This window comes from Trifolium pratense, linkage group LG4 (assembly GCF_020283565.1).
Source record: "Trifolium pratense cultivar HEN17-A07 linkage group LG4, ARS_RC_1.1, whole genome shotgun sequence".
NCBI lineage: Eukaryota > Viridiplantae > Streptophyta > Magnoliopsida > Fabales > Fabaceae > Trifolium > Trifolium pratense.
The window spans coordinates 12328766-12346514 of NC_060062.1; the positions used below are offsets into that span (position 1 = coordinate 12328766).

Consider the following 17749-nt stretch of genomic DNA (forward strand, 5'->3'; position numbering starts at 1 on the left):
ATATTGTAGTGGTCGACAAGTTCGCTTTCATGCATCCAATTATTTGTATCTTTGGAAAATGTAACTATGTAGAACTATAGACTTGAGCACTAAATTTTGACCAACATTTTACTAGTACTCTCCACGTGTAATCAATAAAAATGGTGAAGACTTTTGTTTCAAAAAAATAAAAAGAAATGGTCAAAACATTATGACATATTTGGCTATCAGAATTATCTCTATAAAAAGTCATTTCAAAAATATTTTTGTCATTTAAATAGAAAAAACCCAAAATAAATATAGTTGTCAATCAAAATCGACAAATAATTATGAATAATATGAAATAATCGACAACTAATCTTTAGAGTTTGGCTGTGAACGTGTCATCTTGTTGATTGTTAGGCTCATTTTGAGCTCTTATGTGCTCAGGTCTTAGGTGTGCGCCATGCTATGACCGTGCTTTGAGACAAAACACATTTTGCTTAATTAATAAGGTTCATCTGTTCTTCTCGAGCAAAAGATTGAATGTCTTGAATAATCAAGAATGAGAAAAATGAGTAAGGCTCTACCTTTTTTCAAGCAAAGGAATTAATGTTCTTGACTAAATAAGAAAAATGTATCTCAACATATTGGTACCAAATACGTATCTCAATGCAAATATATTAGATTGAAAGTTCCAAAATTACCATAGCAAACAAAAAAGTTTCATCTTTCAAAATATTGGTACCAAACAAAGTCATGGGACAAAACACCTTTTGTTTTTATTAGATTGAATGTTATTGAATATTCAAGAATGAGAAATGAGTATTTGAACATGCATCAATGCAAATATGTGAACGAAAACAAAAAAAAATAGGGTCATGTTAACATGTGCACAAAAGGCACATGTTAAGCTTCTAAATATAGCAAATTGCATTTAATGTTTGAAAAAAATTTAATGTTTAAAAAATTAAATGCACAAATTTCAATATATTATTTCTACTTTTGCTTCCTTAACATGTGCCCTTGGTGCACATGTTAACATTTTCCAAAAAAATATCATATCAAACGAAGGTTATCTTTCAACATATAACATATCAGTTTATTTTGAATGTTCTTGAAAAATTGTGTTTGATTGTCTAATAACCTCCACTCGAGAAATCAAAACATAAAAAATTGAGATATGAATAATATAACTCTTGATGTGACTTTTCATTTTCAAATTTGGGATCGAAAGCTGATCTGATTCGTGCATGAAGCCACATCAACACCAACACCTGAACCATCAACCTTCTCTTTACCCACACCAGCATGCTTTAAACTTCTGTTACAGTCCTCCATTAACAGTTCCATGAGATTTTTCGGTTTCGAAATCACGGTTGAACCTTGGGAATTAACCACCTTATTAGCATGCTAAACCTAAACATTGCTATGTTCACCAATAAAAGGTTTTGTATTTATTAAGCAGAAGATTGAATCTTATTGAATGATCAAGAATGATAAATGGGCAAGGTTCTACCTTTTTCAGTTACTATAAATCCAAGACTTACATCTATAATTATCAACACAAATCTAGTGCTATCCGGTTCTTATACCAACACCCACCAAAAAATTTCGGATTTCGCAATAGGTCTGCAGTAAAAACAAACTAACAGATACCAGATAGATATTATAAGAAATAGTTTAGACTCCAAAGAGTCGGTTTCTTTATACTTTTCTTCAGTTGATTCATTTCTTCCTTAGAGATTTCCTTTGAAACCCTTATCAGTAGGGTAATCAATCAAACACAAGGAAGTACTTCCTTTTGCATTTGAAAAATCACTTCTTATTGTAGTTGAAAAATTGCATTTAGGGCCTAGGGTCATCAAAGCACACAAGATAACATTCATGCCTTATATTATGAATGAAATTTTATATTAATATTGCATTTAAGGCAACAACTAGCTTTCACGTTAAGGCAATCCCTTACAAAAATCATGGAACAAAGTATATCCATCTTATTGTCGGATTTGGAGTTAGTGAGTGAGCTCATCCACACTTAGGGTCATAAAAAGACTATAGACACCATCCACATTATTGCATACAATACCACTAGTGACACTTTCACAATTAGGGTCATAAAAAGACTATAGACACCATCCACATTTTGAATAAAATTTCATATTAAAATTGCTTTGCTTTGAAAGCCACCATCCATGAATAAAGAATTCATAGTACATTTTCCTCAACGGTCATTGAGGCATCCATCCCTTACAAAACTTTTGTAACATTAGGGACAAGGGTAATTAAGTTCATAATGCAAAATCACTTCTAATTACAGTGCAAAATTGAACTTAGGGACTAAGGATCATCAAAGCATAATATATATGTATTCATGCATTATTATGAATAAAAATTCATAACTTTTTCTAATGGAAAAAAGGACAACGATAGAGACAATTGCTTGAGTAGCAATTAAGGCAACAACTAGCTTTCACATTCAGGGACTAGAGTCATTAAGTAATTTATACAGCATTTTTTGGGCATCAAGAAAGCATTCATAATGCATTTTCATCGAAGGTCATTGAAGCATTCATCCCTTACAAAACATATGAAACATTAGGGACAAGGGTCATTAAGTTCATAATGCAAAATCACTTTTAATTGCAGTTGCAGAATTGAATTTTGGGACTAAGGGTCATCAAAGCAGAATATATATATCCATTCATGCATTATTGTGAATAAAAATACAAAAAAAAAAAAAAATTAATAGAAAAGAGGACACCGATAGAGACAATTGCTTGAGTAACAATTAAGGCAACAACTAGCGTTTTCACATTCAGGGACTAGAGTCATTAAGTAATTTATCCAGCATTTTTTGAGCATCAAGAAATCCAATCCCTTACAAAATTTGAAGGTTCAGTTTTTTCGAAGATTAAAGGTTTTTGAATAATCAAGAAGCCCGTCGTCGTTCCCAATCCCAACAAGTATCGATTATAAATCAGATAGGACAAATATGTTGGAATGAAAATTTTAAAAACGTGCGAAACTCCATTATCGTCAGACTTTAAAACTTTCGATTAAAATATTGGTACACCAAGCAGGATCTTGGAACAGAACACTTAGCACAATTGAGGTTTTTTTTGTTTTTCTCACGCAGAAGATTGAATGTTCTTTTTTTTTTGGAAACCAGAAGATTGAATGTTCTTGAATGATCAAGAATGAGAAAAATGGGTAAAGTTATACCTTCATTCGAGCATAAGATTGATGAATGTTGTGTTAATAATGAAGAATGAGAAAATGAATCATAATGAGAAATGAGTATATCTAAAGGGATGCCAAATTAATCAACTTCAGGTTGTTTAAAATCAAACCAAATTAGAAAACTGAAAAATGAGAATTTGACCTTTGCTCACAATTGTTTAATATCTAAAGGGATGCTAGAATTTGCAATTGCAGTTGAATTACCTGAATTTGAAGGGCATTTTTAAAATCACCAATGTCTATCACCTGACAAAGCTGAAGGAGCTTATCAGAAGCAGTTTTGGAGATATCCCCATTGTTCAACTTCGCAAACAACCCACCAAGTTTCTCTGAGTTGTCTTCTATCTCCTGCTTCTTTGGTACATTTGCACGTGGACCTCCTAGTGCTTCCGATGTCTCGTTGAAAAGTCTTGTCAATGTGTTGACAATAGGCACTTGGTGTGCTGACGTGGTAAAGCAAAAATCAAAACCAAAAGATAATCAGACAAGGAACACAAGAAAAGCGAAATAAATTGTATAATTCAAGACTTATGTTTTCTGACTCAAAAAATAAACACCAGTAAATTTAGTTAGTCATTTCATTCAAAGAAAAATCCAAAATCACTGAAAAAATAAAAGAAATAGTACCAGGTACTCTTGAAGTATCAGCAGTCTGCACAGTAGGTGGTGGAGCTGCCGGTGCAGCAGCCGGTTGAACAGGTTGCGGCAGAGGGGGACGAGGAGGTTGACTTGATCCCACCCCAGGTCTTTGAACGCCAGCAGAACTAGGGATTGGCATGAATCCCATTGGATTTGAGGTAGGTGCCGCAACACGTGGCAAGTTGTGGCCATGACCCAAGTTCATTTGTGTTTTGTGATGGAGCAGGAGGCGTAGACTGGTAAGGTGGATTGGTAGGCTTGAATGGTGGATTGTTGTTTGTCTGAAATACAAAAACTTGTTTTATAACCTTGCAAGTAGTCAAAAATACTAGATAATATCATATTAGAATTTAAAGATTAACTCACATTATACAATTGAGAACCCAATGTGGGCTGGCTGATATAACTCCACGTTTTTAAGCACAGGAGGAGTTTGAGGATCAAAAGTTCTCACGGGAGGTGGTGCTACAGCAGTACTTGAGAAGTTCAACTACAAGAAAGAACGAATTAAAGATTAAAAGCAACAGGAGAAGATCATCAATAATAACTCATTCAAATTTTGTTGAGAATATAACATCCAAATCACTCAAACCTACTACTATAAAAGAAAATTGTATACAAGGAGGACTTGCTTGCTACTCAAGCCCACTAAAAGATAATAAGTGTAAGCCGGTGCATGAGCTTTCTCACTTTGTACCTTCCAATAACAAAGACAAAGCAAAAATAATTCATACACAAATAGTACCTACATGTCATAGTAGACAAGAAATTTCAAATGTACTTGTATATAAATGATATGAATGCCACGGCATGAGTTTGGACTTAAATTCCATACAACTTTTTTCCACTTCAAAACCAAACATTTGGAGTCAAAACTAACACTGAATATACGCTACATTAGTTCAGAAGTCAACAATAAATTGACCATAAGAGTGGTCAAGGGGTAAAATTCTTCACAATAAACTAGTTGTCTGTCAGTAATCAACTTAACAATAAGTATATTTTATGGAAATAATCAGGGAATTGCTGAGGCAACTTTCACACTCTAAATATATTCACTTCAGAACTAATTTGGCCAGAGTATTAAAAGGAAAAAAATATGCATCAGATGAAATTTGACCTTTGCTCATAATCTTTTACGAGTAGTTAAGGTAACTTGATGATGAACATTATGTAGGTTCACATTCTGTTTTCCCATCAATCCTAAGGACGACAACTGATAACTCAATCAAACTCATTGACCACTAAACACAACCCCATAAATATCATATCATCCAAATGTGCAACAACTGTTCCTTTTTTATGACATTTATATGATAATGTACCTGGGAGCAGGAGCATTGTACCCACTCCCATATCTAGGATCAAATGGATGTTCATAGCTATCAGGATATTGAACTCCAGGAACACAATGTGGCACTTGAGGGGATGCTGACTCCTAGCAACATATATAGTTTCAAATTGCAGAGACACTATGCTTTGCACCAAAAGAAAAATGCCAAGGAACAAAGTTAAAGTAACTACCTGATAATAATTCATATTATAATTGGAATTATCGGCCCCATAAAAGGATCCACCGTGTGATTGAGAATTTTCAAAAGCAGTGGTTTTTAAGTCTTTCTCCGCAACCATAATTAGTAAGGGGAAAAAAGTGAAGAGAAATCTAGGTGTGCAGAAAGTTTCATACACTGAACAATAAAGGAAACACTAGACAGCTGAAGTCATTGTCAGATAACCGATTATCCCAAAAGCTTAAACTGTTAGGATAGAGCCACATCAATGGTTTTATATTATTTCTAACACGCCCCCTCACGCAAGAGCCCACTTGGGCTTGAAGCGTGGATAATACATAGGCCCACCCACCATATGCTTAAATTCCACTTTTTAATTAGAAAGTGAGGGGTGCGGGGATCGAACTCTAGACAACTTAGTCATGGAGGCTCTGATACCATGTCATATAACCGATTATCCCAAAAGCTTAAGCTGTTAGGATAGAGCCACATCAATGGTTTTATATTATTTCTAACCGTCATAAAATAATAATTAATTAATTAACAAAACCATGAACATAGACTTCTCCAATTGAGAGCCCTTCATATCGAAATGATTATGTTCCTCCATCAAATGAAAATATCTGAAGAGAACTGCAGTTCTACACGGCAGATGTGACTTACACCAAATTATTTTAATAAAATAAAAATCTTTCCGAAAAGGATTTAGTAAAATTACTTGGTTTATGAACCATTAACCACTCTACTAGTTATTAACAATGTTACAAAAGTGGAAGTCCAATTTATAGTCAAAGGTCAGTAATTAAAGGGAAATTATAGAGCAAAAAACAAGAATTTTATTGGGATAGAAAGTTGCTCTAATTTGGCATGAAGCCACATTAACACCAACACCTGAACCATCAACCTTCCCCTTATCCACTAGGATGCTTTTAACTTCAGTTACAGTCCTCCACGAACAGTTCCATGAGATTTCGGTTACCAAATCACCGTTGAACCTGAACACCGCTATGTTCAGCAATAAAAGGTTTTGTATTTATCAAACAGAAGATTGAATCTTATTGAATGATCAAAAATAATAAAAATGGGTAAGGTTCTACCTTTTTTCAGTTACTAAATCCAAGACTTACATTTATAATTATCAACAGAAATCTTATACCAGTGGCAGAGCACCCACCATATTTTATCAAATTTTATCAGATATAAAACCTAATTATGGATTCCTCCATTTATCATAATGCCATATTATAAGAAATAGTTTAGACTCCTAAGAGTTGGTTTCTTTGTATTTTGCTTCAGTTGATTCGTTTCTTCCTTAGAGAATTCCTTTGAAAAATCAAACACAAGGAAACACTTTCTTTTGCATTTGCAAAATCCCTTCATACTGTAGTTGCAAAATTGCATTAAGGGACCAAGGGTCCATCGAAGCACAATATATAAGCATTTACCGACTAAGGTCAACAACTAGCTTTCACATTAAGGCATCATCCAGCATTTTTCGGCCACCCGTACAAAAATCATGGAACAAAGTTACTTTGCTTTTAAAATGACAGCAAAATGAATATATACTTCCTACCTTCTGCTAAACAAGTTAAAGACTCTAACTCCGTAATATATATTGGAAACATGGTAGCAGAGTATGTTTGATTGTAGCACGTCGCATGAAAAATATCTTATGCATACAAAAGTGGTATTCTGCTATCTCCTTCCATGGAAGCTAACTATAGGTACTTACAGTTGCCTTACACATTATACATGATAATTTTAGTTAGTAGAGATATCTTTGTCAAATTGGAATTAAAATTATAAAATAAAGCACAAAATCTCACCAATCTCACTAATTGAAATAAATCATTGAAAAAAAATAGACAAATCACAACTTGCAGTAAATCTACAAGTAAATTAAGAAAGAATCAACATTGCACATCCTAAAAGGCATCTTAAGAAATCACCTTTTTAACAGTTGTGCCCTTGTTATAATCATAGAATATGTGACTTCATCAGACTTTATCAAATGACTTGACCATAATGATGAACATAAGGTAAAAGTAGCATGCCTTTGGATAGTCTTAGATGGACACACCAAGATACTTCCATGTCAATTTTTAATCTCCAACTCACATTTACTTGCTCTGATAAACTCTGTTATAAAAAAAACAGAACTCATGCAAATAAATGGGAGAACAATACAGTGATACACTCAAAGGTCAAAAACTGAGTAATCTAATTTTGCCACTACAAAAATCACACAATTATGTTGTTTTCAATTAGTTAATGGCAGCTTACATTACTTGATAGCAACTCAATTACTCATATTTGATCTGAAATGTTGTTGTCAACAATGATCTGCAAACGAAATTCTCTTTAATAGCTCTATTGCTTCCTTTTTCATCACAATCATGATTCCACCCCCAAGTACTTAATCAGTGTTTATCTGGTGATACTTATTAAGTTCAATTTATTAAGGCAACAACTAACTTTTTCACATTCAGGGACTAGAGTCATTAAGTAATTTATTCAGCATTTTTTGGACATCAAGAAATCCAATCCCATACAAAATTACTTTTCCATTATGAATAAAGAATTCATAATGCATTTCCCTCAAAGGTCATTGAGGCATCCATTCTTTACAAAACTTATGTAACATTAGAGACAAGCGTCATTAAGTTCATAATGCAAAATCACTTCTAATTGCAGTTGCAAAATTGAATTTAGGGACTAAGGGTCATCAAAGCAGAATATATATTCATTCATGCATTATTATGAATAAAAATTCATAATATTTTTTAATAGAAAACCGGACACCGATAGAGACAATTTCTTGAGTAGCAATTAAGGTAACAACTAGCTTTCACATACAGTGACATTTAATCTCTTACAAAAATTGAAGGTTCATTTTTTTCCGAAGCAGAAGATTGAAAGTTCGACAACCCATCATCATTACCAATAGGTATTGATTATAAAGCAAATCGGGCAAATATGTTGGAATGAAGTTTCCAATAAGCAGAAGATTGAAAGTTATTGGGACAGAACACGTTTCATCAATTAAAGTTTCCTGTTTTCAAGCAGAAATTGAATGTTCTTGAAATATCAAGAATTAAAAAATCAGCATCACAACATGTATCGATCGTAAACATGATATTGGCACAGAACACATTTTTGCACAATTAAGGTTTTTTTTTTGTTTTTCTCAAGCAGAAGATTGAATGTTCTTGAATGATCAAGAATGAGAAGAATGGTTAAAGTTATACCTTTTATCAAACAGAAGATTGAATGTTCTTGATCTAGGTTTATACCCTCATTTTCATCAAAAATGGGTAAAGTTATACCTTTTATCAAGCAGAAGATTGAATGTTCTTGATCTAATGCTAATTTTATCATTTTCGTACATTCTCATTGTCCAAAAACCATAGCTTCTAAGTCAAATTCAGCAAGGGACAACTCTACTAATTAAATAAGTCAGTGGCCGCCACTATATTGAATAAGATAATGTACCTCTCCACTCTCTCACAACCATGGCGCTTAGTATTTTTCTACATTTCCTCAAAAAATGAACAAAAGAGTATGTACTCTAATTTTCTGCTCACAGCATGATAAAGAATAAAGCGGCGGAAAAAGCTTTAAGACAAGATTTTGGAAATGATATCGCTATCAAAGTATCGATGAAGTATATCTGAAACATAAGCCAATAATTTTCTTTTGAAATATATAAAATTTAGAGGGAACTCGGAGCATATTTTGTGGAATATGGTAGGCATATTGGTATCAGATCAGGTATACCACCGATGCTTTAGCAATTTTGGAGTATGTAGGCTCCATATCACATAACTAATAAAATCCAGGTTCCAATGAGACAATTGAAGGAAATAATGTGACACGACACTTAGGAAGAGGGTTTTGAAATCATAACTCACCCGTAATGCTGTATTCCCAGCAACTTCCATGGCAGTATCGCCAGCATTCGCAAACCTATTAACCCAACCTGTCATGAAATGAAAGCTGTAAGAATACACAGTCGAAGCTAAAAAGTAATGTACAGAAGCGATAACTCAAAAATGGATTGCATCAAAAACTTCAGTCACTTGCCATATAAATTTAAAATGAGTACTGACACATATCATTACTCTCCACATCAAAGCATTCAACAATATAATCAAAACATAAAAAAATGAGACAGGAATCATATACCTCTTGTTCTTGATCTGACTTTTCATTTTTTTGGGATAGAAAGTTGCTCTAATTTGGCATGAAGCCACATTAACACCAACACCTGAACCACCAACCTTCCCCTTATCCACCAGGATGCTTTTAACTTCAGTTACAGTCCTCCACTAACAGTTCCATGAGATTTCGGTTTCCAAATCAACGTTGAACCTGAACACCGCTATGTTCAGCAATAAAAGGTTTTGCATTTATTAAGCAGAAGATTGAATCTTATTGAATAATAAAAATGGGTAAGGTTTTGCATTTATCAAGCAGAAGATTGAATCTAACAATCAACTGTGCACGTGTGTATAACATTGCACTGTTGTTGACTAGTTGTGGGAACTTAAAGCAGCTTAATCTGTCACATAGTGTTCATATATTTTGTTTCAACTAGTACTAGACTCTCATTGATAGATAGAATCATACATGACCATCACAACACTCAATAAATTACTCTTAAAATTTCTTTTGCATTTGCAAAATCACTTCATACTGTAATTGCATTTCCGGACTAAGGGTCCATCAAAGCACAATAGATAATAGCATTTAGGAACTAGGGTCAACAACTAGCTTTCACATTAAGGCATCATCCAACATTTTTGGGACACCCTTACAAAAATCATGGAACAAAGTCTATTTCATATTAAAATTACTTTGCTTTGAAAGCCACCATCCAACTTTTCCATTATGAATAAAGAATTCATAATGCATTTTCCTCAAAGGTCATTGAAGCATACATCCCTTACAAAACTTATGAAACATTAGGGACAAGGGTCATTAAGTTCATAATGCAAAATCACTTGTAATTGCAGTTACAAACTTGGATTTAGAGAATAAGGGTCATCAAAGCAGAATATATATTCATGCATTATTATGAACAAAAATTCATAATTTTTTTTAATAGAAAAGCGGACCGATAGAGACAATTGCTTGAGTAGCAATTAAGGCAACAACTAGCTTTTTCACATTCAGGGACTAGAGTCATTAAGTAATTTATACAGCATTTTTTGGGCATCAAGAAAGCAATGAAATGCATTTTTCTCAAAGGTCATTGAAGCATCCATCCCTTACAAAACATATGTAACATTAGGGACAAGCGTCATTAAGTTCATAATGCAAAATCACTTCTATTGCAGTTGCAAAATCGAATTTAGGGACTAAGGGTCTCCAAGCAGAATATATATCCATTCATGCATTATTATGAATAAAAATTCATAATTTTTTTAATAGAAAAGCGGACACCGATAGGGACAATTGCTTGAGTAGCAATTACGGCAACAACTAGCTTTCACATTCACATTCAGTGACATTTAATCTCTTACAAAAGTTGAACATTCATTTTTTTCCGAAGCAGAAGATTGAAAGTACGTTCTTGAATACTCAAGAATGAAAAAGTCGACAACCCATCATCGTTACCAATAGTTATTGATTATAACCAAACGGGACAAATATGTTGGAATGAAGTTTCCAATAAGCAGAAGATTGAAATTTCTTGGGACAAAACATGTTTCCTCAATTAAATTTTTGTGTTTTAAAGCAGAAATTAAATGTTCTTGAAATATCAAGAATTTAAAAAATCGGTATCAATCGTAAACATGATCTTGGCACAGAACCATTTGCACGATTAAGGGTTTTTTTTTTTCTCAAGCAGAAGATTGAATGTTCTCGAATGATCAAGAATGATAAAAATGGGTGAAGTTATACCTTTTATCAAGCAGAAGATTGAATGTTCTTGATTTAGGGTTTATACCCTCAATTTCATCAAAAAAAAGAAAAAAGGGTTTTGATTTGATGAAGCAGAAGATTGAATGTTGTCGTTTAATAATCAAATCAAAATGCAAATATGTGGAAAGAGATTACCGTTGCAAACAGAAGAGATTATCGGCACAAATCGAGCAACCAGTTTCTTGATCTCTGAGCGACCCAGCCAACACCACAATCTGTGCGTGTTTCTTGTTTCTTGAAAAGAAAGAACGAGTTTTTATTTTCTTTTCACAAAACTTAGCGTAAGATTGAAGCACACACATATTTCTATTTCACAATGCGTGTCTAGTGTGCCGTTTGTTTTATAGGTATTTTTAAAAAAAATAATTGTTATACTGTATTTTTTATTTTTAGGGTTAAATATATAATTTTTTTTGTTGAAGGGTTAAATATTTTTTAGCTCTTATAAAATTATTAAATTTTATTTTTGATCTCAGTAAATAAAAAGTGTTATATTTTGGTCTCTAAAAAAATTATTATGCACGTACTTTAAGTTTCTACTATTAAAATAATACGTAGTTTTGAATGATTATTTTGCAGAAAAAATTCTAAAAAAAAAAAGAGTAACAACATTTCATACCTAGCCGACTGCTTAGACCAAATCTTACAATAACTACGGCTTGGCGGTGGCTTGAAAATTCTTGTTAGTACTTGATCAAAAAAGAATTCATGTTACTACTTTCCCGCCTTAAGTCACGTATTTAGGTATTACCAGCTCTTTGAAGTTTCGCTTGCAAGTCTTTACAGGTTTGTTAAATAGTATCGTAAGAAATAACTGACATAAATTGGTTTGGTGGTGAAGGTTTGTAGTATTTTAAATTTGACTGTGTTACTAAGTTGTTTTTTTATGCGGTCGTGCAGTCACTACATTTGTGGTCGTCCAATTAAGATCGGACAATCTAAAAAATGATATTTTATTTAATATTTTTTAATACACTACTTAAATTAAAATAGTCTGATCTTGATCAGACACCATGTACTGATTGCATTCAATTTTGATCCTGATAAGTAATTAAAGGGTTTGTCATCCATCATTTATAGATTAGATCATCAGTTCTCACAGACAACACCAATAATCCAAAACGGGATTAATGACGAAAAGTGAAATTTATTGATTATGATGGAAGAAATTGCTGCTAGTCTGCTAATACTCCACAGGAGGTGGACAGAAGTAAGTGAGAATTTTAAAAGAGACAAAAGTTTAACTAGAATATAGAATGTACATTTAACTAGAGGCTGAATTTTTAACTTTTATAAGTGAGGAGTTGGGAATATGAAAATTTGAGACGGATTAGATGGTTGTTTGCATTTTGACTTGATTCACAAGTAACCGGATAAATATTGTGACTTGATTTAAACATGGAGATTTGTTAAAATATATCAATTGTAAGTTAAAGTCTCCTCATAATCCAACAAAATTTATACAGTGTGACTTGATCCAATCCAATACTCTAATCAATACATTTACCTAAAGAAATTGAGAATCACACAAGATAAAAAAAGACTTTGGAAAATTGTGTTTTAATATGGCTTCTTAAAACATACAACAAATTACCTAATTAATGAAGGAATCATCTAATTAATTTCTGCAACACTGTCAATTCTCAACCAAAACAAACATTTAACCACATATAATATACATCATACTCATACATAGTTTATAAACAGATTTTGTACTTCAAACCCTTGTTACAAGATATTATGGTATCAAACAGTATAACATATTAGCATCATTAGCTTCATCTGAATGAACTTTGTCTATCCCAATTAGGCAATGAGCAATCTGAATTAATGCTAAGATCCTTTATGATAGTCCTGCTTGATTTTATAGGCACTGAAATACCCTTCAGACTTGGTGATCTTTGTTGATTACTACCACTAAGCTTTCCCATTCTACCACCACTATTAAGCACATCACTGTTAACAGATGAAACAATTGATAACTTTTTCTTGCAAGGTGATAAATAGCTATCTGAATTCATGTCATAATTCCATGACCTTGCTTTTGGTGAACTTGTTGATCTTGCTTTTGCTTTTGCTGATTCAGTAGCAGCCATGTATGCTGGTGTTGCAGGCGAGCTTGAAAATGATTGATCTTCTATTGAACATTGTCGCCTATGAGGAAAAGATTTTCTCGATAAAAGTATTGGTGAATCCAATCCTTCAAGTGGATTTTGATTTTGTCTTTGAGTAGTATTTCGCAGCTTAAGTTGTCTTGTTCCAAATTCTTCAGCAGTTTTAGAATTTGAGCTGAAAACTGAGTCTAAATCTTCAAGTTCTTTGCTTTTTGTAAGTTGTGTATCTACCCATTGCTCCAACCAGTATCTCCATCTTCCATTCACTTTACTTCTTTCTGACTCGGCTGACCTCTGAGGAGTTTGATTAAGTTAGTTCGACAACACTTAAGGCATGTTTGGATTGACTTGTTAGATCTTAGACTAAATTGCACTTTTGGCTTCCTAACTTTTATAAATTTGCTATTTTAGCCCCTTAACTTTCATAATAGCCCACTTTTGCCCATGTGCGTTTACTTGGTCAAAACCAGTCGGGGGCCAGCCTTTTGCAAAATGAGCTAAAGTTAGGGGATCAAAAGTACTATTATGAAAATTATGGGATTAAAATCGCAAGTTTGTGAAAGTTAGGGGGCCAAAAGTGCAATTTTGCCTAGAACTTATATACTAACTTGAGTATTTGACAGAGCTTGTGAAACGGTTTATGACATGTCATAAGCTCTCCGAGATATAGCTTATATGGAAAACAGCTTAAAACTTATACGAAAATAATTTGACTTTGTTTTCCCTTTGGTTATATACCAGCTTATATGTTTAGTAGTTATGCTAAAAACACTTAATTAAGCTGTTAAATGTGCAAAACAATCGAGCAGAAATATATGAAAGACTTAGAAGCTTACTCTATGATTAAATGTGTATTCTTTTATTCTTTCTCTCTTAATAATGGCTTCTTTCTTGATCATGCAAGAAGCATCTACCTCTTCCTTCAATAAAGTGCTGTCATCCCACTTTCTTTCACTGTTTGAGTCCATCTAAAAATGTGAAAATTTTATGTTTCAAATATGGAATTGCTTCTTGAACTTTGTAATTTCAATGTTAATGGAATAATGTAACATGTTATATATGCTCACCCTAATTATCTTGTCTTTAGAATAATGCATGTCTTCATCTTCAACACAATCCTCCCATCTTCCTTCAACCATTTGCATTCTCCTTGCACATATCTTCGATTGGATACTTACAATGGACTGTAAGCTCTTAAGAGTACTCATAGCTTGGCGTCTCACTGCTCTTCCGCGAATGATAGCTTGAAGTTTCACTATTCCCTTCAATGCCCTCAAAGCCTTCTTTGCCTGTAATGTTATACAAGTCAATAAACAAGAGAATAATATTGTCACAAGTTTGTTTGGACTAAGGTTTCTTTTACTTACTAATTTCCATTACTACTTTCTTTCTCAATTTTCTCTATTTGTTTTTACCTACCCTAGAGTTTAATTTGAGAAATTTAGTAAATTGGTGGCTGCCTGGCTTTCTAACAAGCTTCTGCTTCAAAAAAGGGTCTGCCTTCGAGATTTGGGCAACCGCTTCAAAGTGTGATATCTCTACGGCCTCAATATCAGCCACATCTGATGGCCGTTCTCTTTAATATTCTACCTTTGTAATTACATACCAATTGAGGCCATATCAGCCACATTTGACGGCGATGTACTACATTCGTCTCTAAATTTACGAGACTCTTGATATTCTCTTTACTTAATTTTTGTGATTTAGTTAAGAGACATGTGTCCTACATTCAGGATGGAGGTAGTAATGATTAATTTATGCGACAGCGTTTTAAAATTTTCTTCTAATATTCTAATAACATTCATAATATATTTTAATTTGTCGGATCAATTTGCAACTTATAGCACAAACGCCTGTTATAATAAGAGCTTAATTATATATAAGCTCAAATAACTTATAGCTCAAACAGCTTATCTATAAGCTCATTATAGGAATTTGGAGAACTTATAAAAAAAAGTTGAAAAAAACTTATGAAAATTGTCCTAAGCTATTTTCGTAAGTTCTCTCAAAATAAGCTTAAATAAGTCCATCAAAACAAGCCAGTGTTAATCAAACTAATCTAAACCCATCAATGAGAAACTTAGCAGTAAAGATTGCAAGGAGGATTAAGAAAACAGCTTAGACAAACTTACTAGATAACCCCTAAAGGCAGTTTGAATTTTAATGGCTGCAAATTCTTGAATCACTTTCTGGCACTGATATATCGATTGAGAAACACCATTCACAGTTTTAAAAGTTTCAGATTCTGCTGTGTTATCTTTTGAAACATCACTGAGAATAACAACTTCAGGAGCTGTAACTGCAGCTTCAGAATTCTTGGTTTTTTCCTTCTCTGCTTCATTTGGTTTTGTTTCTTTTAAGGTTGTTGGTGGAGCTGTTATTGAAGGTAACTTCTTGGTCTTTAACTTTCCAAATATCCATTTTCTTCTTTTCTCCTTCTGAAATGAAGTTGTTCTTAATCATTAGAAATAAGCATAATCTTACAAAAAAGAAATTAATCATATACCTCACACCCGAACTCTGAATTACCGAACCCCTTCTCTGGGAAGTGAACCAAAAAAAAAATTACCTTCTCTTGTGTTGAATGTGTATCCCATATGAAAAGCCTCTTCACTAGATTAAACCAACTCTTCTTCTTCTTTGCCATTTAACAATATATCAAAAGTTTCAACTTCAAATCTTCAATGTCTTTGATCTGAAATATTGAACCATAAGCATATACCTTATATAGAAAATATAAATCTAAATCTGTCACATAAATGTGAATGAGTAAATGTGAAACATACAAGTGGTTTGGTTACTAAGCATTGAAACATATATTTAAGTCATGAAAATGTACAACTCAAACATTAGACTTTTTTGCTGAACTTGTCATAAAATTTGATTATTATTTTGCAGAAGTAAATAAATTATGCATAAATGCACACAAGCCAAGATAGTTGAAAAGAAAAAAAATGAGATCCAAGTTAATAAGCACTTACTCATTTTTTTTTAAAACTTAGTAACATGGTTATAAAAAGACAAGAGGCACCGCTTATAAGAGATTTGTTGTGCATGGGAACAAAGGGCACTGAAGTCATTAAATTCAGATGTAATAGCTTTGAAACCAGCAAACATTCTTTATAATATCAGTTACCAAAAATCAAGAATGTGGAAAAAAAAAAAGATTAAGTGGATAATTTCATTATTGAAAAAAGTGCACAGTTATCAAGATTCCTATATCATTCTCAAGATATATTGTTGTGAAATGAAAATTGTAATATGATGAGTTAGTACTGGTCATGAAGATAAAAGCATATGAAACTGAATGAATAATGAGAAATTCTTCTCTTTGGCTTTATGGGTCCTATTCATTTTTATTTTTTTCTGTTTTCTAACTGTTGCTGGCATGTTCATGTGTCTGTTGGGTGTGAAATGACAGTACTATCCTTCACCATACTCTGATGTAACCTTCATTTATGTGTGTCAATTTTATGCTAGAGGGTCACCGTTTGCCTAACAAATAATAACTAGTGAACTAACTACGAATTGGTTTAAATGGTAATATTTTTAGGTTTTTTAAGCAGGTGATCATAAGCAATAGGTTTTATAACTATCTTGACGAAAATTAGTCATCATTATCAAACTTCCATCATAGTTTAGTTAGGAGTGATTAATATTCGTCAAGAAACATATAAGACATATAAGATGAGTTCTCCCTATCTAATAGAGTTTACTATATACAAAAGTTAGAGATCCAACTTCTAATCAATTACTTAAAACATCCAAATTCATTACCACATAAATAAATCAAAACTTATTATGTATAAGAATTAATTAGGTATAAGTATGGCATGGCCTTCCACTACTTGTCATTTATTTATATATAATAATATACCAAGTCAATGGTCTTTCTTGATTTTATATATACCAAAAAATATAATACTACTATTTTTAGTCATTTTTATAAAAAACGATAGATTTTTTATGTTGAATAATTGATGTATTTAAATACATCAAGTATTCATTTGTGATATTTGATCACACAAATTAAGTGTATACAATTGAGTATGAACATTCATTTCAAAAAGAAAGAACAAGCACTCAAAGATAGAAAAAAATAATTTAAAACTCAAACCATGGTAACTCGTGTCTCTGGACAAAAGTTATGTCCTAAGAACACTGGTGTTCCGAAGACCACGGTTAGCATTTTCTCTCTATGAGCTCGGGAGAAATAACGGGGTTAATGTCCTAGAAGTACAAAAGAGAAAGACGTCACATCTCCACTCAAAACCTTAAGGTATTAGGTTAATGGGTGACTTCTCTTGTAAATCCAACATTTTTCTCATACATAATCGATGTGGGACTTCACACTTG

The 17749-nt window shown here is 32.8% G+C and overlaps 1 protein-coding gene and 1 pseudogene across 4 annotated transcripts; both read right to left on the minus strand.

The window, feature by feature from the left end:
- Nucleotides 1–1044: 1044 nt before the first annotated feature.
- On the minus strand, nt 1045–11580 carry LOC123920592 (annotated as a pseudogene).
- Nucleotides 11581–12881: 1301 nt separating this feature from the next.
- Nucleotides 12882–16729, minus strand: LOC123920593 (protein IQ-DOMAIN 11). Of its 4 annotated transcripts, none has more exons than XM_045972879.1 (6): nt 16375–16729; nt 15963–16088; nt 15526–15831; nt 14461–14682; nt 14230–14361; nt 12882–13687 (listed from the first exon to the last, which is right to left on the minus strand). In XM_045972879.1, exons 2-6 carry the CDS (start codon nt 16038–16040, stop codon nt 13058–13060), a joined length of 1368 nt encoding a protein of 455 aa, XP_045828835.1. In that variant the 5' UTR covers nt 16041–16088; nt 16375–16729; the 3' UTR covers nt 12882–13057. The 4 variants fall into 4 exon arrangements, with proteins under 4 accessions (XP_045828835.1, XP_045828838.1, XP_045828839.1 ...); XM_045972882.1 differs by having other exon boundaries at nt 15526–15828; nt 16375–16698; XM_045972883.1 differs by lacking the exon at nt 16375–16729 and adding an exon at nt 16180–16356 and having other exon boundaries at nt 15526–15828.
- Between the last annotated feature and the right edge of the window lie 1020 nt (nt 16730–17749).

Excerpts from the sequence above, each read along its gene's own strand:
- LOC123920593 (XM_045972879.1), bottom strand. The coding sequence starts at position 16,040 with ATGGCAAAGAAGAAGAAGAGTTGGTTTAATCTAGTGAAGAGGCTTTTC. Across the intron at positions 15,832-15,962 it reads CACATTCAACACAAGAGAAG|AAGGAGAAAAGAAGAAAATG; the intron begins GTAATTTTTTTT and ends ACTTCATTTCAG. Across the intron at positions 13,688-14,229 it reads AATACACATTTAATCATAGA|AGGTCAGCCGAGTCAGAAAG; the intron begins GTAAGCTTCTAA and ends CAAACTCCTCAG.